Genomic DNA, 25305 nt, shown 5'->3' on the forward strand with positions numbered 1-25305 from the left:
GCCGCTTCCCGCAGCCCCCATTGGCCTGGAGCGGCGAACCGTGGCCAGTGGGAGCCGTGATCGGCCAAACCTGCGGACGCGGCAGGTAAACATACCGGCCCGGACCGCCAAAGGTTGCCGATCCCTGATCTAAATCATTTGAGAAGTTATTCTGGCTTTACAGGTTTTTAATTTTCAAATTAAAACCTAGCAAATATGTTTGAGTGGAAGACTTTGGTTAAGTTCATATGAAAGGCATAAACTTTCTGTATTGACGGTGAATTTCATTTACCTCAGCTATATTATCTATTGGAAAAAAACAAAATAAGAGAGTGGCTTTTAATTTAAAAAATTGTGGGCAATGTGATGATTATTAAAGTGAATGAGTAATTGTATTGGCTAGAACTGACTAGGCATAACCGAGTCAGATTTTGTGAAAGCTATCCCAACAATGGTCTGAATTATTACCAAAATAGGATTCCCCTATAGGTCTTCAGAAGTGAGAGGCTAGTATATTAACTTACTACACCAGAAGAAATAGCATTTTAATAGAAACTACCCCTAGTATTCCCCAATGTCCTTAAGATCCTTTCTCATTACAGTGTAAACTCCTAGGGGCAGGGACTACCTCTCTTTGTACAGCAACTAGCATAATAGGTCTACTGTACTATAAAATAATAAGTGTCTTTGCTTACCGACAAGGAAAAATGCTTTCTTTGTAACTTCTAAATACTATCAAATCTTTAAAAACAGTCCCTATATGAGCCAACTGCCTGCCCCAGACCCCCACCACATGGCTGCTCCAGCCCCCGGAGTTTGCAGGGCTGGCTGGCAGCCCCAGACCCTGCAGGGCTGGTCAGCTGCCCCAGCCCTGGACCCTGCAGGGCTGGCCGGTAGCCCTGGGGGGGTGGAGCAGGCGGGGGCCGACCAGCTGATCCGGACTCCCACTGCGCGGCTGCCCCAGACCATGGAGTACGTGGGGCCAGCCAGGAGCCCTGGACCCCCATTATACAGGGCTGGCCAGCTGCCCCAACCCCAGACCCCTGCCACATGGCTGCCCCGGACCTCACAACTTGCGGGACCTGGCGGCTGCCCTAGACCCTGGGTCCCTGACCCCCCAGGGCTGGCTGGGAGTCCCAGACCCCTGACCCTATGGGGCCAGCCAGGAGCCCCGGACCCCCGACCCTTCAGGCCCAGCCGGCAGCCCCAACCCCATGAGGCAGCCTGGAACCCTCCACGCCGGGCAGCCAGGAACCTGGAGACCCCAGCCTTTAGCACACAGCTGAGCTGGGCCGCAGCTGTGTGCTAATTGGGCCACATTCAGCCTGCAGGCCTTGGGTTGAGATTTGCTGACCTAGATTCTCCAACCAAGATCAAAGCTCCATCGTTATAGGTACTGTACATACTAAGAGACAGTTCCTGCCCCAAAGACTTTACAATCTAAATAGACAAGACAGTGAAAGGTGGGGGAAGGGAAGTATTGTTTTCCAGATGGGAAATTGGGGCACAGAAAATTTAAGTGGCTTGTCCAAGGTCTCATGGGAAAACTATGGCAGAGCCTGGAATTGAATGCACTTAACCACTGCCTTAACCACAGCCCATACTTCCTCTCTAGCATGATTTTTTCCCCATGAAATATTCACTAGCTCAAAGAAACTTGTTCCACTAATTTAGGTATGAAATGTCAGAAAATATTGTAACATAGGCATACAGCGTGGAATGAAGTAGAGAGACATGCATATAAATCTAAATCTTTCTTTATTTAATAATGTTAATCAAAGTACCTTCTTGTTGAATTTCAAATTAGAAAACGTTTGTAGCTGTACTACTGTGGAAAGATGACTTGATGTGATAACTTCTCATAGGGCTTTCATATGTTTTTCTTTGCCTACTAATTAGTGACATTTTCATTTAAAATCTTGTGCCATTGAGACATCTTATATTATTATGACATTGTTTATTAGAACAGAAAACATGTTGACCAGCAGAGATTCTGATACACTAAATCATGTGAAGGGGAAATATTAATTAAAATGATCACTAAAGGTGAAGTTTACCCCGTACAGGGAGCCAATACAGGTTTAAGTGGGACTTAGTCATGCACAGGCCTGGTGCTGGCCTTCTGCATAGAGATTAATTTCATCCACTGTTCCCATTTTACAGACACTTACTACTAAGTGTTGTGCTTACTATCAGAAGAAGTCCCAGTTGCTCACAAGAAAGTGATTGCAGAATAAGACCCTAAGTCAGAGCATTTGTGATAGAAGGGTCCCACTACATAATGTGCCCTAGTGTGAGATCCCATAGTGCCAGTATTTTTCAGCAGCTGCCATATATGCCCTAACATGAAATTTGCATTAACTGTTGCTGATGCAGTTGGCATGGTGCAAGAGTTTCCATAATAGGCCAGTTTCCCCAGCTATTTATAACATGAATATAAAGGCTTCTTTTTGGACTGAAACTTGGCATAGGGATCTCAAATTAGTTTGGCTAAGTTTAAAGATGAATGAAAAATATTTGTGGCTTCAGATTCTTTTTCTTTTCTTTTCAACTCGCAGCAGTCAACAATGGCTCCAGTTTAAAGCACACAATTTATCTAATCCATGTGATTTAGCACATTTGGGATTGGGCAAGGGAGGGAGGTGTCATTAAAAAAAATGCATCATGCAAACAGCGAAGGAACTGAGTTTTCAAAGACATGTGCGCAATGACCAGTCTTTCTGAAGGATTTTTAGAACACATGCATTATTGTATGAAATATTATACATCAAACATGTTAATACATCAGGACCACAGCCCCTGCCCAGTGAGGTTGTTTTCCACTGGTCTGGTGGTACAAAGTATCTCCTCTGAATCAGCAGCGAGCTTTCCCCTGTCTTAGATGAACTCCTTGGTGTCATAGCATAGCCAGCTTTATGTCACTCTTCTACAATACCTTATGTAGAGGATTGGGGGAAGGCATGGCTTGGGCATATTGTGACCTTGCAATCCTCAGCTGCCATAACCCCTCGGGAGCTACCACAGGTACCATGAGTTAAAGCAGCCCTTAGGCTACTCAGTATTGCCCACCCCCAACATTCAAAAATCATGAGTCTGGCCCCAAAAATCTTGAGATTGGCTCAAAATTCTTTGCCTTCTGTTTGTTGAGACTTAAGGGGTTACATTTTCATGCTTTTCTCTGCTACCATGAGAGCTAAAAACTTACTTACAAATACTGAAATCTGTGATTCCCATGTAATAACATGACTCCAGGAATGAGGGCTTTAAGAAATAAAACCCAAATATCATGAGACACGTGACAAAATTGTGATTGTTGGCAATGCTCTGGCTTCCATTGGGAGCTGAACCAGCTCCCAGCAGGCCCAGGGATTGGGGAGGCACAAAGGTGGCCTAAAGCCAGTCTTTCCCCAGTTGAGCCTTAACTCAAGATCACCATGTTCCTTCAAATCTAGATGAGCCTACTGTGTCCATAATTCATGAATTAAAACTCCCCAGTTCTTCAGTACAGCAACTGGTCAGAGAAGGTGAGGACACTGGACAGAAAAGGAATAAGGATCCAGGAGAGCAAGAGGGCAGGAGGAGGGATAAAGGGAATGGGATAGAAGAATGTGGTGGGGCATCTGCCCCACACTGGCAGAACAGGAGTTAAAGCAGCCCTGGGGAGGCTGCACAGGAGACAGTCAATTAGGAAGGTTTAGAGAGATGGCCAATCAGAGCCAGGCTGGACCATATAAGAAGGGCTTCTGAACAGAGCAGGGGCAGTCATTCCCTTGAGTTCGAGGAGGGAGGACTGGCTGCCCTGAAGAGGGGAGAAGAGACGGCACCATGGTTTGAACAGTGCTGGGTGGGGTCAGAGGAGCTCCTGGTTGACCGCTGCCAGACTGAGGCCCTGATACAAGGGCGGAGAAGGTGCTAGGGCTATTGGGAAGTGGCCCAGGGAAACAGACAGAGGGTGTTGGTGTTGACGCTGTGCATGGCTGCCAGCTAGAGGGTCCCTGGGCCGGGACCTGGAGTAGTGGGCGGGGCAAGTTCCCCCCTCTTTGGCCCTACTTGCCATGAGGGGAGTGGCTAGACTCTGGACTGCAGCCTGCCACTGAGGCAAGTGGCTGGACAGAGGACTGCCAGCCCCCCGGAAGTGGAGGGAGAGAATAGAGTGGGGCACAGCAAGAGGGCTGTGTCCAGCAGAGGACACCAAGGTCCTGAGAGCAACATGGGTACTGATGACAAAAGCTACGGCGGCGAGATGCCACTAAATGAAGGCTCACCGGTGAACCAGAGCTAATTCCCAGGATGGCCAGCAATAGGCACCACAGTGGTGAGTCGCGCCCCATCACATGTGGTGGACAATGTGGGAAAACATTCACCCCTGATACAAGGGGAAGATAGAGGACTGTGGGGACTATTGCCTGGTATAGACGTTTGAGAGACTAAAGGACAGATAAGGTGGAGAAAATGGAGTCAGAGGCCTTCTTTGTGGAGGGCTTTGGGGCCTCCCCGAACTGGACTCCAAAGTTGGTGCCCCCGTCACAAGGGAAGAAGGACCATCTGGAAGAATTTTTAATGAATCTGTAAACTCGGGGGTGGTACCGTTGGACTGGAGAATAGCTAATGTGGTTCCTATTTTCAAGAAGGGGAAAAAAAGTGACCCGGGTAACTACAGGCCTGTTAGTTTAACTTCTGTAGTATGTAAGGTCTTGGAAAAAATTTTGAAGGAGAAAGTAGTTAAGGACCTTGAGGTGAATGGCAATTGGGACAAATTACAACATGGGTTTACAAAAGGCAGGTCGTGCCAAACCAACCTGATCTCCTTCTTTGAGAAAGTAACAGACCTTCTAGATAAAGGAAATGCGGTGAATCTAATATACCTCGATTTTAGTAAAGCGTTTGATACGGTTCCGCATGAGGAATTATTGGTTAAATTGGATAAGATGGGGATCGATAGGAAAATCCAGAGGTGGATAAGGAACTGGTTAAAGGGGAGACTGCAGCGGGTAGTACCGAAAGGTGAACTATCAGATTGGAGGGAGGTCACCAGTGGGGTTCCTCAAGGTTCGGTTCTGGGTCCGATTTTATTTAATCTATTCGTTACTGACCTCGGAACCGAATGTAGGAGTGGGCTGATAAAGTTTGCGGATGACACAAAGTTGGGAGGCATTGCCAACTCGGAGAAAGATCGGGATATTCTGCAGGGAGACTTGGATGACCTTGTAAATTGGAGTATTAGTAATAGGATGAGATTTAATAGTGAGAAGTGTAAGGTGATGCATTTAGGGATGACTAATAAAAATTTCAGTTATAAGCTAGGGACGCATAGGTTAGAAGTGACTGAGGAGGAGAAGGACCTCGGAGTCCTGGTTGATCGCAGGATGACTATGAGTCGGCAATGCGACGTGGCTGTGAAAAAAGCTAATGCGATCTTGGGATGCATAAGGCGAGGTATTTCTAGTAGGGACAGGGAGGTGCTGCTTCCGTTATACAAGGCGCTGGTGAGACCTCACTTGGAGTACTGTGTGCAGTTCTGGTCTCCTATGTTTAAAAGGGATGAACTGAAACTGGAACGGGTACAGAGAAGGGCAACTAGGATGATCCGAGGAATGGAAAACCTTTCCTATGAAAGGAGACTAGAGGAGCTTGATTTGTTTAGCCTAACCAAAAGAAGGCTGAGGGGGGATATGATTGCTCTCTTTAAATATATCAAAGGGATAAATACCAGGGAGGGAGAGGAATTATTTCAGCTCAGTGCTAATGTGGACACGAGAACGAATGGATATAAACTGGCCGTGGGGAAATTTAGGCTTGAAATTAGACGAAGGTTTCTAACCGTCAGAGGGGTGAAATTTTGGAACAGCCTTCTGAGGGAAACGGTGGGGGCGAAAGACCTCTCTGGCTTCAAGATTAGGCTAGATAAGTTTATGGAGGGAATGGTTTGATGGGATTACGGGATTCTAATCAATTAGGCAATAACCGCCATCGCTGGTAAAATGAGGGTCTGGCTAGAGAATCTTGCCTGTATGCTCGGGGTACTGCTGATCGCCATATTTGGGGTCGGGAAGGAATTTTCCTCCAGGGTAGATTGGCAGTGTCCCTGGAGGTTTTTCGCCTTCCTCCGCAGCATAGGGCAGGGGTCGCAAGCTGGAAAATTCTCTGCGACTTGAAGTCTTTAGATCACGATCTGGAGACTTCAACAGCAGAGTTAAGGGAAAGTGGGGGGGTCAGCTTTTGTGGCCTGCATCATGCGGGGGGTCAGACTAGATGACCATATTGGTCCCTTCTGACCTTAAAGTCTATGAGTCTATGAGTCTATGAGGTGGAGTCATGGGCTAAAAGGAATGGTGAAAACAGACCAAGGAAACAAAAGTCTGGGCAACTGGAGAGAATCAAGGTCAGGAATCCAGATGGGGAGAGAGGACCAGGTAAAAATGGAAGAACTAAGTCCCTGATCCTGCAAAATGACCTACACAGGTGGATCCCAATGTCCACAGCTTGCAGGATCAAGGCCTACATGGAGAAGGGAGGAGCAAAGGGCATTGGGAAATGACACAGGGGAGGCAAGAAACGGGGAGATGGCTGCAGACTTTCAGGAGCGAAAACAGGACCAAGAGCTGCAGGAGGCCAAGAAGTAGCAGAGAAGAGCGGAGAAGTAGAGGTCAGTGAAGGCCAAGAGGAGACTGAAAATGAGCATGGACTTGTGGGAAGTTCGGTGTGGGGAAAATGTTTGGAGACAGTTTGTGACCAGAAAAAGGTGAAATCTATTGGGAATATTAGTCATTATAGATTGTTCACTTAGTTCTAGTGGCCTGAATGTTTTAGTCAAAACCATCTGAAAAAATGTGTAGATTGGAATGGGAATGGCGCACCTCCTCCCCAGGCCCACTGCTCTGTCACTGGTATAGATCCCTACCACTCAGCTGGTAGGACCTGGAAAGGGATCACCAGCAGGTGGCTGACAATGGCTAAAAAAAACCTCTGGCCAAGTTCTGCAGCATTAGGATCAGCTAGAACCCAGAGAGGGGAGGAGAAAACAGCTCCCAGCATCTCCACTCCACCCCTTCTGCTACCCAGTGCCTCATCTTTTCCATCCTGGCCTAAGCCAATCACACTGGAGCTCTCCTCTCCCCTTGCTCATAGAGAGCTCAGCTCTAGGCAGAGGAAGGGTTGTTCCGTAAGTCAGCAGAGCCGCCGTCACAGCCTGAAGAAGCACCTGGGTGCTTTGTGGACAGAAGAAAGAAGCACTAGCCTCCCCATTCCCCAAAAACCCCCTACATAGCAGCACCAGCAATGCCCCACCCCCAAGCCCTACAAGGCTTTTCACCCCCAAAGTCTCCCCAACCAGGAGAACCAGCTCACACACACATGGAAAAAATGACTTACCCAATTCTAATCCCGCAATCCTTGATATGATGGGTTGTAGGGTAATTTCCTGCCCTTTCTGGACATGGTAGATCACTCTTTTTCTCTCTTTGAAAAACTGTAGGTTCAAGGACCAGACAGAGGCACATGGTAGACTTTTAAAAATAATGTAAATAAGAACACACATAGGGACGGGGGATAACTAATCATATTTGGCTGAAGTACCAATACGAAAACCTAACCTAGAGACAGAACTGCATACAAACATAAGACTTCGTAGTGTATACATCTTGCTGCCCTCACAGTATGCAGACTTATTGTTGGGCTAGATCCTCAGCTGGCATCAATTGGCATAACGTCATTGACTTCAGTGGCACTATGCCGATTTTCACCAGGTAAAAATTTGGCCCATGTTTTTCCCCATCTTTTCATGTGTCATACTCAGTCCCAAGCTAAGTCCTAATAATGCACTTTAGAATGTGGCCACTAAGCTGATAAAAAGTAATAAATCTTTCTAATCACATTCTGATCCAACTCTGATGCATCAATTGTTAACTGATCTTTGTATCATCCCGGCACACTTTAATTTGGGTCTTGTTTTGATATACTGTGTTACTACTGTTGATGTTTTACTGTATCATGTTCTCGGCTGGCTAGTGTGCTGAATTGAATTTGGATTTTATGATGAATCATATTGCATTACTACTTTTTAAAATAATATTACTACTGCAATAAGATTTCATAATTGCATTCTGTCGTCATTTGCAATGGAAACAAATGGAGACTAATACCATCTTTACTGCCAAGTTTTGTATGTCTCCAAAGACATATCTCTCCTTTGTTATTGAGTCGCAGTGTCCAATTCACAAATGCTGCCTAGTTTATGCTCCTGACAAATGAAAGAAAATCAGTGTCACTCATTTTGACACACTGATGCAAACTGGCAAATAGATTTTAATACCACATTAGTCAATGTCGTTAGTATTTTAACAGCAAACTTCCTGTCCCCAGGGAGGTGGGGAGAGAAGCATCTTTTACTATTTGGGTTTGCTAAGGTAGATGAATCACTAGGGACTCATATGGTTTCTGGTTCAGGGAATAACACAAATAGTCACCACGTCGATCTCAGTTAAGTTGCTCTAAAATAATAATACAGTAGTTGGTATTTCTGTAAAAACTTTTCGTCAGAGGATCTCAAAGTGTTTTGCACATATATTGGGGATCAGAATCTGGCCGAAAAGTGCAGGCCTATTTTGGGGCAATTGTGCAGGAGCTCTGAGAGGCTCTGTGTCTCGGGGAGGCACAATGCCTCCTGCAGCTCCTGGGAAGGGGAGCTACAACCCACCCCCTTAAGAGGTTACAGTGTGAGCTACCCTCCAGGGCTAGCCACTGCAGCTGGCTTGTGTTGAGAAGGGGCAGGGCCATGGTGTTACTTCCCCTCAACAACTGTTGAGGTAGCTTGTACCTCAGGGCTACTAGCAAATAGCAGTCATTAAACTAAGGAAAGCACAAGGTCTATAATAGTATCTGCACATTGTATGGTCTTCAGGCTAGGAAGTGGTTACTGTTCTGTGTTTGTAAGGTACCTAGCACAATTGGGCCCTGTTCTTGATTTGTCCTAGATATCACCATAAGTAAAATAATTAATAAAGAAGGGTTAGTCTTGTTCTCTTCCCCAATGCAAGGGCCAGTCACAATCTGACCATAGTCAATTAGTCCTCATGATAACCTTGTGCATTAGGAAAGGGACATGTGTAATAAAGATCACCAGGCACCAGTGAAATGCCGCCAATTCTAGGGATCACTCCAACTGTTTAGTTGTGCAGAGCAATACTCTATACAATGGCTAAAGACAGCAGGTAGAAAAACAATACTGTGTCCCATTGACACTGTAGAGGGGATTTAATTTAGATAGGTAGAAAGTATACTTACACAAGAGGCAATGAGGTCAAGTCAACACCTCCTCCTTTTATGAAACATGCCATGGGATTTTTAATAGTCCCAAATGGGTCAAGACTTGAATTTCATATTATTACCCCAATCAGTTTTTGTCACCCACATCCTTCCTCTCACCCCTTTTTATCTGTGATCCTCACTTGTTATGTCAAGGGACAGGCAACTGTCCTTACTCATTTTTGTGAGGTTCCTAGCATATGTTGGGGTGATCAATATAAAATAATCTGAAAGATGAATATTCCATCTGTACAGTGTCCTCTAACACTAGTGCTCACTGCCTGGGGCACTGGGGCAGTATTGACTCAGGTGTCAGAGCAGGGGCAGCTCTATGTATTTTGCCGCCCCAAGCATGGCAGTCAGGCGGTTTCAGCGGCGCACCTGCGGGAGGTCTGGCTGGTAACGCAGATTTGGCGGCATGCCTGCGGGAGAACCGCCACCCCCACAGCGACCGGCAGGCCGCCCCCCCGTGACTTGCCGCCCCAGGCACGTATTTGGTACGCCGGTGCCTGGAGCCGCCCCTGGTCAGAGTGTGTTCTGTAGTCATCAGCACCACTTTCTTCAGCACCTAGCTGTTTCATGGATTCTGCCATCCCCATATTGGTCTTATCCAGCCCCGCTTAGTTTGAAACCCAGTGGGATTACTGAATAAGGTTGCATGCATACAGGCTAGACTTAGCAAGGACATACTTCTGAATGCTATTAAGGAACATTCATCCTAAAAATGCATTTGCCATGTTATATTAAAACAAAATAGATCTTTGTCTGCAATGTGCATTAGTGTAGATCTTGGGAAATCATTTATTGTGTATATTAGAGAGAAGCTAACCACAAACATGTTTTTCTCATTTTACAAAAGTTCAGTGGTTTGTGGTTAGATTTTTGTTTTGCTGAACAAAAAAGATTTGGATCCAATCCAGATTCCACTTTATCTGAACTCTCAAAATTTGGGAGGGTTTGGTTCCAGCACTAGCTGGTCTTTGTGCATAAGATATGCAGTATCAAATTTCCTAAGATATGGGGCATTGCACACACATTCACCACATGCTGAAAGGAGTAATATCAAACCTTATAATCATGCCCCTACCAAATTCATGGTCCATTTTCATAAATTTCACAGTCATCGCATTTTTAAAATCTTGAATTTCACAGCTTCAGATATTTAAATCTTAACAAAGCATGAATATTTGTTATTAAATGACAAAATATAAACATGTAAAGCCCATGATAGCACCCCCCCAAAAAAGTGATGACACCCTTCCATACCATGCCACCCTTACTTCTGTGATATTGCTGGCAGTGTCACTGCTTACAGAGCTGGCTGGCTGGCCAGCAGACGCCACTTTCAGGCCACGCAGCTCGGAAGGCAGCATAGAAGTAAGGGTGACAATACTGCAGCTCCTTTAAAATAGCATTTGGGTTGGGACCCCCAGTTTGAGAAATGCTGCATACACAAAAGACCAGATTTCATGCAAGAGACCAGATTTCACAGTCCATGATGCATTTTTCACAGCTGTGAATTTGGTAGGGCCCTACTTATAATGATCTCCCCTCAGTACTAATGGGAGCTATGCACGCTGATCAAAGGGAAGAGTAGATCATTTCATTTTCACCTTAAACTCTCAATTCAGAGGCATGTTGCGCACGTCTAAACCTAGATCTAGAGGAGATGGAAGGAAGTGACTTGATGTCTAATTCTTATTAGAACAAGCTAATCAATATTTCAGCATTCATAGATTACCCCTGCAGAAAAAGCATACCATTACAATTACCTGAATCGATACAAGGTAAATGCTGCCTCAACTAAGAAATGGATATCTATTTTGAAAGAACAAATTAAACATGGTTTTATTCATTGGTGTAAGAGGTATGCTTTATGAGAAAAAGAATTCATGAGGTATTTCCTGATAGCATTATTTTTTTTTTTGCCATATCTATTAAAATGTGACAGTTTTGCTTTTTCATCTAAGTGGAAAATGTCTATTTTTGGCATTAGTTCTGATCCATATATTTAACAATGCATAAATTGGAAATGTGAGACCCATTTAACTCTAGCTGTAATAAATGCATTTTACTGCTTTCTGACCAAATGAGCCTTGCGATTATAAATCATAGGACTGGTCATGACAGACACCCACCACATAAAGGGCCAGTGTACAGCAGCACCATCCCTGTTCTGGGGGCGTGATGGGTTGGATCACAGAAACCCCCTTGGGAACTGCCAACTGATGTGCCAAGACTACTTCTGCCCCTGCTTTTCCTGCCAGCCTGGGAGTCCAGCACCCTGTCTTGCTGAGCCAGACATACCAGTCTACTCCAACACAGACCCAGGGTCTGAACCACATGCCCCAAAGCTGCAGACTTAACTGAAAGCAACTTACAGAAGTGTTCCTGTCTTTAACACTCAAATGCCCAACTCCCAATGGGGTCTAAACCCCAAATAAATCTGTTTTACCCTGTATAAAGCTTATATAGGGTAAACTCATAAATTGTTCGCCCTCTATAACACTGATAGAGAGATATGCACAGCTGTTTGCCCCCTCCCCCCAGGTATTAATACTTACTCTAGGTTAATTAATAAGTAAAAAGTGATTTTATTAAATACATAAAGTAGGATTTTAGTGGTTCCAAGTAGTAACAGACAGAACAAAGTGAATTACGAAGTAAAATAAAATAAAACATGCAAATCTAAGCCTAAGACTGGAATAAAATTGAATACAGATAAAATCTCACCCTCAGAGATGTTTCAATAAGTTTCTTTCACAGACTGGATGCCTTCCTAGTCTGGGCACAATCCTTTCCCTTGGTACAGCCCTTGTTCCAGCTCAGGTGGTAGCTATCGGATTTCTCATGATGCCTGCCACTTTGTTCTGTTCCACTCACTTATATATCTTTTGCATAAGGCGGGAATCCTTTGTCCCTCTGGGTTCCCACCCCTCCTTCTCAATGGAAAAAACACCAGGTTAAAGATGGATTTCAGTTCAGGTGACATGATCACATCTCACTGTAAGACCCCAATCCTTCATTCCTCCCAGCCTGACTCACAGGAAGGCCTGCCTGCAAACAGAACCATCCACAGTCAATTGTCCTGGTTAATGGGAGCCATCAAGATTCCAAACCACCATTAATGGCCCACACTTTGCATAATTACAATAGGCTCTCAGAGTTATATTTTATATTTCTAGTTTCAGATACAAGAGTGATACCTTTATACAAATAGGATGACCACACTCAGTAGATTATAAGCTTTGTAATGATATCTTACAAGAGATATTTTGCATGAAGCATATTCCAGTTACATTATATTCATACTCATGAGCATATTTTCATAAAGTCATATAGAATGCAACGTCACAGGGGGCACCCTGAGATTCTTGTGCCTCACGCAGTCAAAACACCTCCCAGAGTTCTGGGAGCACAGTGGCTGCACTAGCCTGGTGCAAACTGTAGCATGTGCTCTCCACCATCATGTGCAGGTCCAGCTCTCCTGCATCCTGTAGAGAAAATGAGTCTCATACCCTTTTAATTTCATAAACCCTTATAAACTCATACCCCATAGTCTCATACCCTTATAAATTCCCTCCTCCCTTTGAAGAGAAAAGTACCACTGTAGATGCTAGCCTTGCATAGTCCTTGTGCTGAATGCAGCCTGCTCCTGTGCATTGAAACTGAGCAGCATCTGTGAGCTTGAATATTAGGGCAGAACTTCTTAAAACAAGCTCATCTAGCCTAGCATTTCACAGAGTATAGGGCATGCTCATCCCTCCCCAACAGACTGAGAGGGATGGGAAGGACTAGTTAAGGCTGTGGGCATGTGGTGTAGACTGGTCTCTAAATTGTTTTCCAGTATCTCAGCTTTCCCTTTTTTAAAAATTACATTTGTGAAGAAAACATTGAAAAATGTTTCCCAAGTGTAACCGATGCAGCAATGTCTGCCAAAGTTTAGAGAAAGCCTGAAATTATGCATCTCAGGTGTAAACTGCCCCATTCGTTTCAACGGGTGCTCACCTAGGTGCTAATGATAATCCTTTAATGATCAAAGCGTATAAGAAATAAGAGGCAGAATCATAAGATATGAACATCGACGTGATCTATCCTTAATGACCGCTCACTTTGGGTAGGCCTTTAGCAACATGGCAGGGTTTCACAGAGATGTGATTAATTTCATTTTCCTGAAGGAGTCTCAGCTTTCAAAAGTTTGGGAAATGATGAATTAGGCCGTGGTATACATTTCAAAGACAAGCTATGGTAGCCCACATAATTTGAGCCATTTAACACTAAAGCTTGGGGAAAACACTTAAAAACTCTCATGGAAATTTCTTGCTTTGACAGAGAGACTGACAAAATACCGGTAGGTCTTTTTCCATCTCTTAAATCTCAGTGTAGCAATTCATTCCAGAATCAACTTCCGAGACATTTTTTAGCCAGACATAATATGCCTACATAATAGCTTGTGGTAAGCATTATGGGAGAAGCCACTGGCAGAAACTTCAGGGTCTAAATAGCTTAAACAACATATGTGTGACAGTCAGGGGAGCAGTGAATATATTTATTCCCCTGGCCCCAATGCTGAAAACACTTACATACATGCTTAATTGTACATGGCTGCATAATCTCACTCAATAGGACATGTCACATGCATAAACGTAGGTACTTGTGTACATTTTTGCAGTATCAAAACATGTTTCTTATTCCCTCTTTCTGCTTTTTACAAGCAAATAGTATTTAAAATCCTAGCCATTAAGTTTAATGTAGGTGATCAATCATTTTTCTATATGTCATATTTCATATGAGAACCATCCATTTTGTTGAGTTGCCTTATGCATGGTTTCGTTTCACTGAAATAGAAATTATTTTTCCACTTCTTAGCAATTTGAGTTCAATTAATCTGGATTATTTATTAAATAAAGATTATCTACATTATGTCTGTCAGATAAAATAATAATATTGTGTGTGTGCACATGCGTGTGCATGTAAAATATATGGGGATTAGTACTATCTCTTCCTGGGTTAATGAACCTAACATTCTCCAGGGCATAACATAAACCAGCATGAAGCCGCAAATACTAGCATTTTCATTTGCATCTTCGTGTTATCTGAAAGATGCGTGAAATGTCATATGCAGTCAACTCCGCACTGTGCATGCGAGCAGGGGCCTGGGTTTGGCTTTATCCAGCAAGATTATGGGATATACTATGATCCTGGAGTGTGACAGGGTGGCTGGATTCTACTGTGACTCCACCCTGGTAGCTGGACCCAGAGCTTCAAAGTTATTTAGGCTTCTAACTTCCAGTGAAATCAATTGGAGTTGGATGCCTACATTCCTTTTAGGTTCTGGGCCCTGTAAATTAATCCCTGCTCACTCAATGATGCAGGTGTGGCTTGTTAAACTCCACACTGTATATAAGAGAGGTGGGAATAGCTCTTTAGAGGGGAAGTTAGGGCCTCGGGCAGATGGGGCCCAAGGTAGGAATGTTGGTGAAGTCATATCTGGGGAGAAGGCATAGGTTGGAGTTTATATTGTTATGTTTAGTTTGAGTTACCCTTAGTAATAAAGCCAAAACTCAGGTAGGGGGGTAACTTTTAACCTTAAACAATGTGTATATGGCCTTTTGTGATAGTAAGGCAGAGACTCCTTCTGTTTACAGTAACTGTTGTGTAGCGGTAAAAGTTCCTACTTTTTTGTCAATGGCAATAGGGTATGACATTTCTACAAGCAAGAGAATATTAAGCATTCATTTAAATCTAATGAGCTTTGGGGAAGATTGTTGGATCCTGCAGAAACACTTGTGGTGAAGTTGCTGCTAGCCCCTTAGGGCAGGGGTGCCCAACCTATGGCCTGTGAGCCCTACACCAGAGTATTTCATAAGGCCTGCTGCCTGCTTCAACACAAAAAACTACTGGCTGATTCATTAGCCCAGGGGTCGGCAACGTTTGGCACGCGGCTCGCCAGGGTAAGCACCCTGGCAGGCCGGGCCAGTTTTATTTACCTGCTGACGCAGCAGGTTTGGCCGATCGCGGCCCCCACTCGCCGCGGTTCGCCGTCCCGGGCCAATGGGGGCGGCGGGAAGCGGCGCGGGCGAGTGATGTGCTGGCCGCGGCTTCTCACCGCCCCCATTGGCCCGGGATGGCGAACCGCGGCCAGTGGGGGCCGCGATCGGCCGAACCTGCCGCGTCAGCAGGTAAATAAAACTGGCCCGGCCCGCCAGGGTGCTTACCCTTGCGAGCCGTGTGCCAAACATTGCTGACCCCTGCAGTAGCCTTTTGTTGCCATGTTTACATCATTTTAATTTACATGAGTGTGTAAATAGACAATACTGTACATAGAAACAACCTATCTACATACATATGAAACAAGCTGAACTTAAAATATAAATCAATTCAGGTGACTTTAAATCTTATTAAAATATGTAGAACCTGTTTGGCCAACACAAGGTTGTTTTTAGGTTTATGTGGCCCTCCTCTATAATAAGGTTGGGCACCCCTGCCTTAGGGTATGTCTAAATTGCACACTAAGCCCAGGCTTTGACTCAGGTTTCAGCCCACACCCCTATTTTGCCCACACATAAATCAGTTTAACTTGGGTCAGCAAGCACTCAGGACGTGGTCCTAGGACTCTGCTAGGGGGATGGGTCAGAGCACAGTTCCTGCTGTGATTCAGGTCTAAGCCCTGTTACTTTGTAGTGTGAATGCAGCTCAAATCACAGACCCAAGCCAGAAGATCTGCATAATGCAGTATGGCCAGCTCAGCGCAGCTGGGACACCCAGGTCCAGCAATTGTAAACACAGGTTTACAATGCAGTGCAGCTGCTCAGGTATGGGCTTGGAAACACCAAGTCCACTAGCCTGGATCCCACAAACCCAGCGTTAGTGTGCAGTGTAGTTCATCCAAGGTAGAGTGAGGAGAGATTATTCAAAAGGGAAAGTTGTTCTGGAAGGTGTGACTTGCTCATTTGAGTCCAATTATATTCATTTTACCTCACCCCCAGAGCATAGCTGTAAAATGACCAACACACACACACAAGTATCCCACATAGCCAGGTTCATCTTTACTTGCTTTAACTATTACTGTGCCATGAAGCACGGGGAAAGGCTTTTGGGAGCTCCTGTTCAAGTCTCTGCCACTAAACTGAAGTAAGGGTTTAAGCTGACTTCCCATCCTCTGATGGGGTTCACCTTCAGTCCTGATACTGCAAAACCATCCCCAATAAAGATGACTGATCCCTGAAACTCACGTAAATATCTCTTTAAAATACTTTATCCATTCACTTTGGGACTAGAACAGATTGCACCAAGCATCAAATAACTCCCTGAGGAGGATACTCCTAACCTACCCAACCAGGACTTAACCCCTTCATCAAAGCATCTCAGGTTATACAAACTATGTATTTTGGTATAGTATCCATATACTCCACATATTTTGCAGGAACAAAGTACAGACATTTCCAGTGTACTTAGCATAAGCTGCCTTGCCACATAATGTTGCCTTATTCCTTGGTTATGCTTATGAGAAGTATTTTTGTTTACTAAACAGATTCTCCAGTCTTCACCCTGTTTCAGCAAAATACTTAAGCATGTCAATAGTCCCAATGAAGTCAATGTTTAAAGTATGTGTTTAAGGCTAAGATTTCCAATGAGGCCTAAGGGAGTTAGGTGCCCAGCTTTGAGTGGGAGTTGGGCACCTCATTCCCTTACACCCCTTTTAAAATCCCAGTTTAAGCAATTAGTTGAATAGGGACCTGCAACAGGAAAGCTGCAGTTTGTGTTGTTAATTGGTGAAGCCTGAGTGGGCACTATTCAGTAGCAACAGCCATGCCACTGTATAGCATGTAGTGGGTTCTTCCACTACAGGTGAAAGTCACTCAGCTGTCCCTGGAAGGCCATCCAGTACTGCTAGTGATATCTCCTGTGGGTCAGGCCCTGAAGCTACCGTACTTTCACCAATATGACAAATACCAAAGACATGGTAGGATATCTTTCCTAGGCTAGGTTACTAGCCTTTTTTTAAAAAACTGTTTTACATACTGTTTCAAATTTCTTTTAAACCTAACAGTCTTGCAAAAAAAAATTATCTTGAAAAAATAACACAGATAATTAAAAAGCAATGGATATTGTCATTTCAAAAATATCTTGATTAAAACCCAGTGAGCCAGTTTCAGAGATGGTGCAAGCAAGCCAGCCATTGAAGTCAATGAAATTGTGTCTATTTACACAAGGATTGGCTTTATCTCTATTCATTTTGTTATCCTGCACAAAAATATGCATCTTTAACCATCTAACCGCTTTGAGCATCACACATAGAATGTAGTATTTCAGCAAATCAGATCATAAACTACATAAATGAACAAAAACTATTCTTAAAGATATTTGAAGTAAATAGCCCTAGAATTTAAGAGCAACTATGCTATTTCTTTATCTGCTGCATGTTAATTTTTCTCACCTTAGGAAATACTTTATACATCCAAATATTTCCCCATTCAAATAAATATATTTACTGCTTTAAAATTCAATGTTAATATTTAATCTACTGTCACATACCTTGCCATAGTAAAGAAAAATGTCATAATTTAAAAAGCAAACATAAAATGACAGCAAACATCAGTCATTAAGGTATACTGACTATGATTAATACATAGGTTGTTAAATGGTTAGTAATAAGATTAGTTTGCTTCTTTCCTGCCCAATAGATACTTAAAGTAATTGCATCTTTGCAAACTGCATTATCATCACTTCATGTTCTTTATGATGTCATGGGACAGCAATGCAGACTATGTAACACTCAGCAGTTTTTCCTACCCCTACTTTGTTACTTTCCTTTAAAACCTCTTTTTCTGCCAACTGCAGACATTCTGACATATGAGGATGTAAGAATAGCGCACAAAAATCTCAATACATCTATATTAAAAAGTAAAGAGCACTTACTTTTTTTTTTCTTTAACGACTTGCACATCAAAAATAATTATGGCTAATGTGCCATCATAATGTGAAAAATCTGCTGAAAACAGTAATAGGCCAATTGCTTTTCTCTAGCTAGTTAGATCTTATTCACAAAACAATATGTTAACAAGTGGATAAGAGACATGAACTTAGAGGGAAAAGGATAAAAAATGGAAAACCATTACAGAACTAAATTAGCCAAAAATCTGAAAGCCATTTTAAAAAGCAGAACATTCTTTTTTGTGACCCCTACCACTTATGCTAATACAGCAGGGGTCATTATATCTCACAGTCTTTGCCATTTATCATAGCCACTTTGTGACTATGTAACTATTATTACTAGGTCTGATCCAAAACCTATTGAACTCAATGGGAGTCTTTCCATGGACTTCAGTAGGCATTGCATCAAGCCCATAATGAAGAATGTTCTCTATTCTAGTTCTTAAAAAAATGTAACTGATGTTGGGAGGGAATGGAAGGGAGGGGAAATTCACAATTCCTAATGAATGTGATATAGTAAAACAAAAGTTGATAACTTTCCAGTTCCTCTTGTCATCACCATCTGAAGTTCTGCTTCTGTGATATTTTAGACTAATACATATCTACACATATACATGTCTAAGACCAAATTGTTGCTGCTCATGGGCAGATATGCAAGATGGGAGTGGGGAGGATGGCACAGTGTACCCTACCACCTCTGCTGGTGCTTCTGTTCCTGAGTGCCCAGGAGTATTAACACTGCCTATAGGACTAGACAGTTCTAGTGTATGTGGTAGGGCAGGAGTTTGGCCCCTGTTCAGAAAGGAAGTTTCCCTTCAGTACCCCAGAGCCTCTGTGTTCTGGCCACTGCTGCTTGGTATAGTGCTCCCCTGCAGACTTAAGCTAGCTTTGACTACTGAAACCCCAATACAACCCTTAATGTTTTTTTTCTTTCTACAACTGGCTTCAAATCTTAGGTATTTGTTACACAAATAACCCCATATAGCATAATCACATACGAGATTGATTTTATGTTTGAAAAATAGTGTGATGTAAGTGTGCCTTTCAATAGGAATCTAACAATGGTTTGAACCATGGTTTGAAAAAATATAAGTACTGTAGCCTGATTTTGAAAACATTATTGACACAGAGGTCCTTTATGAATTATAGTCACAAATTTCACTAAAAGATATAGTTCTGTTTGAAGATTATGTGCTCAAATCTTGTATGGGACATACGATACATCCTTAGAAAAAAATAACACAAAAGAGACACTCATGAAAACTAAATGCAGTTATAATTATTCAGTTTCCAGATGGCACCTATGATAGAACTCATAGTCATTTATTCATATCTATACACAGACGCTACTAGTTCAACTTTCTGGTTGCAATGCAAATGTGCATCTTAGAATGCACTTTAGCTAGGTGTGACTTTTCAAATAACAAGAACTTCCAAAGTATGGCATCTTGGGCCTTGTTTCCTGAAAAAAAAAAATGGTGTGAAAAAATGAAAGCATGCTATGGTTACTTTGGGCAGGTCCACACTGGGGCGGGGGATCGATCTAGGAAACGCAACTTCAGCTACGAGAATAGCGTAGCTGAAGTCGACGTTTCCTAGATCGAACTAAATTTACTTACTGCGGGTCCACGCGGCGCAGGCAGGCTCCCCCGTTGACAGCGCTTCCGCCTCTCGGCGAGCAGGAGTTCCGCAGTCGACGGGGGAGCGCTTCTGGGATCGATCTATCGCGTCCAGATGAGACGCGATAAATCGATCCCAGAAGATCGATCTCTACCCCCCGAATTGGGCAGGTAGTGTGGACCAGCCCTTTCATAATCTTACTTCAAATAGGTACCTATTGACTCACAGCAAGTATCAGCACACAGCATCTGTACTTAGCACCATGATGAGATAAAAGTGATTCTGAACTTTTCAGCTCTGAAATAAATGTGCGCAAAATAAATAAAAACTAAAAATGAAACCATGTTTTCTATAAACATGCCATCATTATACTATTACTCCATTTGTAACATCTAATATGAAAACCATTTCCACCATTCTGCTATCTGTGCATGGAGGCATATTCTCATCTGTATGCATGAAGATTTAGATACATAACTCCTATAAGTAAAAACTTAAGAAGTTCTCTTCTCAAATCTCTTCTCAAAAGATGCACAGTAGGTGGACATGAGGTGAATTTCAGACTTGTGCAGGGGAAAATTGCACAACAGCTTGGCTACAATACATCCAACTTTAATGAGCACTTCCAATCTGACTTTCTCAAGTTTATGGGAAAACAAAACTCAATCACTAAATTCACATCTTCACTCTCTCCAACTATATCTATGTCTATATATAAAAGCAAAACCTTCAACATTATTTGTTTGTTTAAAACAAAAGGAAGTATTTCTTCACACAACCCACAGTCAACCTGTGAAACTCTTTGCCAGAGGATGTTGTGAAGGCCAAGACTATAACAGGGTTCAAAAAAGAACTAGATAAATTCATGGAGAATAGGCCCATCAATGTCTATTATCCAGGATGGGCAGGGATGGTGTCCCTAGCCTCTGTTTGCCAGAAGCTGGGAATGGGGAATAGGAGATGGATCACTTGATGATTACCTGTTCTGTTCATTCCCTCCAGGGCACCTGGCATTGGCCACTGTTGGAAGATAGAATACTGGGCTAGATGGACCTTTGGTCTCACCCAGTATGGCCGTTCTTATGTTCTTAAGTGTAGTCAAGAGTGTAAATCATCATGCATCAGGATCAATCTGTGGACTCAGTTCTGTATTCCTTGTGCAACCAAGATTCCCATCTTCAGCTTTCAGATCCAAAACCCATTGAAGACAATGTTAATCTTTCCATTGAATTCAGTGGACTTTGGATCAGATGCTGAGTGTGCCAGGAATGCAGAACTGGATCGTAAACCTCTTGAACTGTGGTTGAACTCACATTTCAGTTATGCTTTTGTCTTCTTTTTGGGGTAGCACAAAAGATAATGCAAATGAAGATACATAAACAATACAGAAAAGCTTATGCTGTTTTCTTTTTAGTCTTTTCTAACTTTACCATAAAAAGAAGGAACAATCCTATATAACTAAAGACAGATGTGCATATAAAGATATCCTACACAAAGAAGTGCTGCAGCATGTACCTTTTATTATCCTTTTAAAAATAATTAATTTAAGGTACAAAAATAGTGACATCTTGCAGCTTAGCAAGATGTTTAAAAATATCTTGTCTTCTGGTTGCAGAAAAAATGCCTTCGAAAACGTTATGTTGGGGAGGTTGCAGATCATAATGTATCATAGTGATTTGCTGATCTAGCTTTTCATCTCTGAAGATCTGGAATCAAATTTGCTTTTGAATGTAATGAGTTTGGCAGTCTCGGTTTAGATTTAGCTGGTCATTATGCAGATTACAAAAATGACAATTACAACAAACAATCTCTTCTCAAAAGATGCACAGTAGGTGGACATGAGGTGAATTTCAGACTTGTGCAGGGGAAAATTGCACAACAACTTGGCTACAATGCATCCAACTTTAATGAGCACTTCCAGTCTGACTTTCTCAAGTTTTTGGGGAAACAAAAATCAATCACTAAATTCACATTTTCACTCCCTCCATCTATATCTATGTCTATATATAAAAGCAAAACCTTCAACATTATTTAAAAAAAGTTCCGGATTTAATTCTTTTTCTAGAACCAGCCTCTCCTGTATGATGTATGATCAATTTCCTTTTTTAGAAAAAAAGGTCCCTATGTTTGCAGCCAGTAAAGGAAGTTAACTCACTGATGATCTCAGTACCTTAAAAACCAAACTTCACTATCATTATCATATTGTCTTAATTTTACGGAGGATGTTTCAATTATTTCTTTTAAAAAAAAAAATCAGTGGGAAGTTGATTTAAAAAAAAATGACTGCTACTTAAAATCCAGACCGCAGCAATTGCAACCGCATGAGAACTTTTATGTGCAATTGACTAGAAGACAACTATTAACAAAGGTGAACCTGACTAGCTTGTTTTCATTGATCAAAATGATTGAATGCGAAAGAGACGCAACACAGAATAAATAAATTATAAAATTACTTCATATTAGTCACCCTAAGTATGAATTGTCACAACATTTATTTTTAATCAGTCCCTATCCCATTAACTAATTTAACAGCATATTCTGATTTCTTTAACCCAGGCGAGACTCTCTGGGGCTATTGTGAGCAATGTCAAGATAAATTTTAAGGGTCAAATCCTGCAGTCTTCCCGCCTTAGCTCTGACTCCAAGGGGGAGTTTTGCCTGTATAAGGGACGGAGGAACAGACGGCGTCTTCCACCTGTGATGACGGGGGCAGTTAGAAAGGTGATGACAGAGAAAGGAAGTGGGTTAGAAGCACTAGATGGATCTCTTCTAAACTGAACTCTCAGGCTAGCTCCTCCAGTCCTGCTTCCGCCAAAACTTCAGTGGAAGTTCGGCCGGAGTGAGGAACGCATGATTTGGCCCTAACCGCGTTAAATAAATCCTGCCTTCTCCCCTTTCCTTAATCAAACCGGGTTTCCAGCAGCAGCCCCCGTCAGGCACAGCTCCCGCTGCACTCAGTGGAAGTGTTATCTGAGTAAGCTCTGGGTCATCGGGGCTGGCTGGAGGATTTGGCCCTAACCGGCTGCAGCTGTGCAGATAGTTCCCTTCCCAGTGCCTGTCGGGCAGCCTCGGAGGGAAGCTCCCCACGCCCTCCCTCCCTCTCTGGCTCACTCACCGCTGAGGACTCGCAGGGAGAGGCAGCTCGGCCCCCACAGCATCACGGCACCCAGCAGCAGGGGGATCACTCTGGAGGGAGAGGCGCTCATAGCGACGGGCGAGTCCCAACAGAAAACAAAGGCGGCACCAAGCACGGGCTGCTGCACCTGCACCCACCACTCCCCCCTTGGAGATGCTCCAGCAGCCACAGGTCCCCCCCTTGCACCAGCACCGCGAGCTCTCAGAGCAGCAGCGCGCCCTGCGAGTCCCAAACTGCGGCAGCTCCGCACATTTCCCTTGGCCAGAGGAACGCGCTGCCCCTTGCTGCCCACTCCCCCCTCGCTGGGCTCTCTCCCCCGGTGCCTCGCCCTGCCTGTGCCTCTCTCTCGGGGGCTGCGGCTCCTGCTGATGCTGAGAGGGGTGTGGATGCTCCTTGTTATATAGCCAGCCCGAGATGTTGTGCCTGGGAAAAACCAGCCCCAGACTATTGATTTCTGCTGCTGCCGCCAGCCCCCTCCGGTGTGAACCGCCCCACGCGCAACACTGCAGCTCTTATGGCACAAAGCGGGACCCAGGGCGCTCCAGAAAGGTGGACTCAGCGGCAGCCCCTCCACCTTCCTGGGCGGCAGGCGGGAACCCAGCGCTTCGGGGTCGATTTGCATACACCCGTGTCAGCTTTGCCATAAAAGTCTGGCAGGAGGCTGGCTCCCTTTCGTTTTCAAACTGCTGAATGTGCAGGGAAGTGGCGGGCTGGGGGGAGGGGGTGTCATTTTACTCCTAGCTGCTGTGTATTGCTTCACTCACTCGGGTACCTGGCAAGATGGATAGGGCAAGAGGGAACCGACTCGGGGAATTCAATACCGGGCAGGATTTTCTTGCATTCTGGAACTGGATCTCCGCCAAACAGGTTTCCTCGTTGAATGGTTATGGAAACAGACCGTAGAGAACAATATGGGATTTTCCCTGTAAGCCGCCACCCAAGAGAGATACTCAACCATCCCCATCCATATTTCAGGGAGGGGGGATTCAAATCAGGGCTTTTCATTTGGCCCATCTCTAGATCTTAAAGTCATACTGTGCTATACCACCATGGAAATGTCCTATAGAGACAACTAGAGAATGAAATCCTAGCTGGAGAGTGTTTAGCCAAACTATAGAATTCTGCAGTAGGCATGTCACTCGCCATTAAATTCCATAGATTTGGAATAATGTCTGTAGATCCCCTACACTACAGGGATTTGAGCCTGTACCATTAATATCAATGAGAACTTTGTCATTGAGTTCATTATATTCGGGACCAGGCCCTAGAGCCCTATAGCGATCATCTCTATTAAATGCTTAAGGATTTTTTGCCATTAAGGGTTTTTCTCCATAAGAATATGAATAAACATTTATTTTCTACTTATTTTTTACAAGAGAATCTCTCAGTTTTCTGTTAGGCTACTGTGGCCACATCCAGATTACTGTTTTGATACATCATGTATAATTATATTTATAACACTTTAAAAGAACACCCCCAATGCCTTTTCTTTTGGGATTATGGTCTCAACTGTTTTGCTTATGCGTGTACAGTTCTTGTGAGTGGTTTATTTGATTACAGGGCACGATTAATATAGACCATCGTGTTTAGTGGACATCTTCTATACAAATTATTTGGGGACTTGTCCCTCAGATTCCAGCTACTAACCATGTATATGGCATTTGTAAATCTTTTCCTCTCAACAGTTATTATAACTGGTTTTGTAGCCATATATCTCAGTTTAGAATGGATTTTCAAAAACTTAAGGGATTTCCTAGCTGCTTTAGAAATATGTGAGACCAGCTTTCATACTGAAAAACCCAGTGTTAGGTTTCTAAACAGTAATTGAAATCTAGTTAAAATATACAGCATTTTGTTCCCAACTTTTTTTTATTACTTAATAATAGGATTTGTGTTTTTACTTGGCTGGTACAGACTTTTCCACTATGGTTTTCAAGTTTCCAGTGAGGTCTCTAGTATTTTCCAAGTTTATAGTGCCACAGTGTTTCAGTCTCAAAATAGTCACATGGGGTCATATGGCCTCTTCCTGTGCAAAAATAAACAAAACCTCCATGGCTTCTGAAATTACACCCATTCCTCATTATTATTGCCCTTATATAAATGGATGGTACGCCCACATCTCAAATACTGCGTACAGATGTGGTCTCCTCATCTCAAAAAAGATATACTGGCACTAGAAAAGGTTCAGAAAAGGTCAACTAAAATGATTAGGGGTTTGGAACAGGTCCCATATGAGAAGAGATTAAAGAGGCTAGGATTCTTCAGCTTGGAAAAGAGGAGACTAAGGGGGGATATGATAGAGGTATATAAAATCATGAGTGATGTGGAGA

At 43.3% G+C, this 25305-nt stretch overlaps 1 protein-coding gene across 4 annotated transcripts in view; it reads right to left on the bottom strand.

Moving 5' to 3' along the window:
- The window catches only part of CHODL (chondrolectin), a 44027-nt gene extending 20527 nt beyond the window's left edge, over positions 1 to 23500 (bottom strand). For 2 of the 4 annotated variants that reach the window (XM_026652500.2, XM_026652498.2), the window contains exon 1: positions 22955 to 23499. In XM_026652500.2, the coding sequence (XP_026508285.1) occupies positions 22955 to 23045 (91 nt within the window). In that variant the 5' untranslated portion in view covers positions 23046 to 23499. Of the gene's footprint in view, positions 1 to 22954 lie in introns of all 4 variants that reach the window. The other 2 variants (XM_026652496.2, XM_026652501.1) reach the window with 2 other exon arrangements.
- Positions 23501 to 25305: the final 1805 nt, after the last annotated feature.

This window comes from Terrapene carolina, unplaced genomic scaffold (genome assembly GCF_002925995.2).
Source record: "Terrapene carolina triunguis isolate 2854851 unplaced genomic scaffold, T_m_triunguis-2.0 Scaffold38, whole genome shotgun sequence".
NCBI lineage: Eukaryota > Metazoa > Chordata > Testudines > Emydidae > Terrapene > Terrapene triunguis.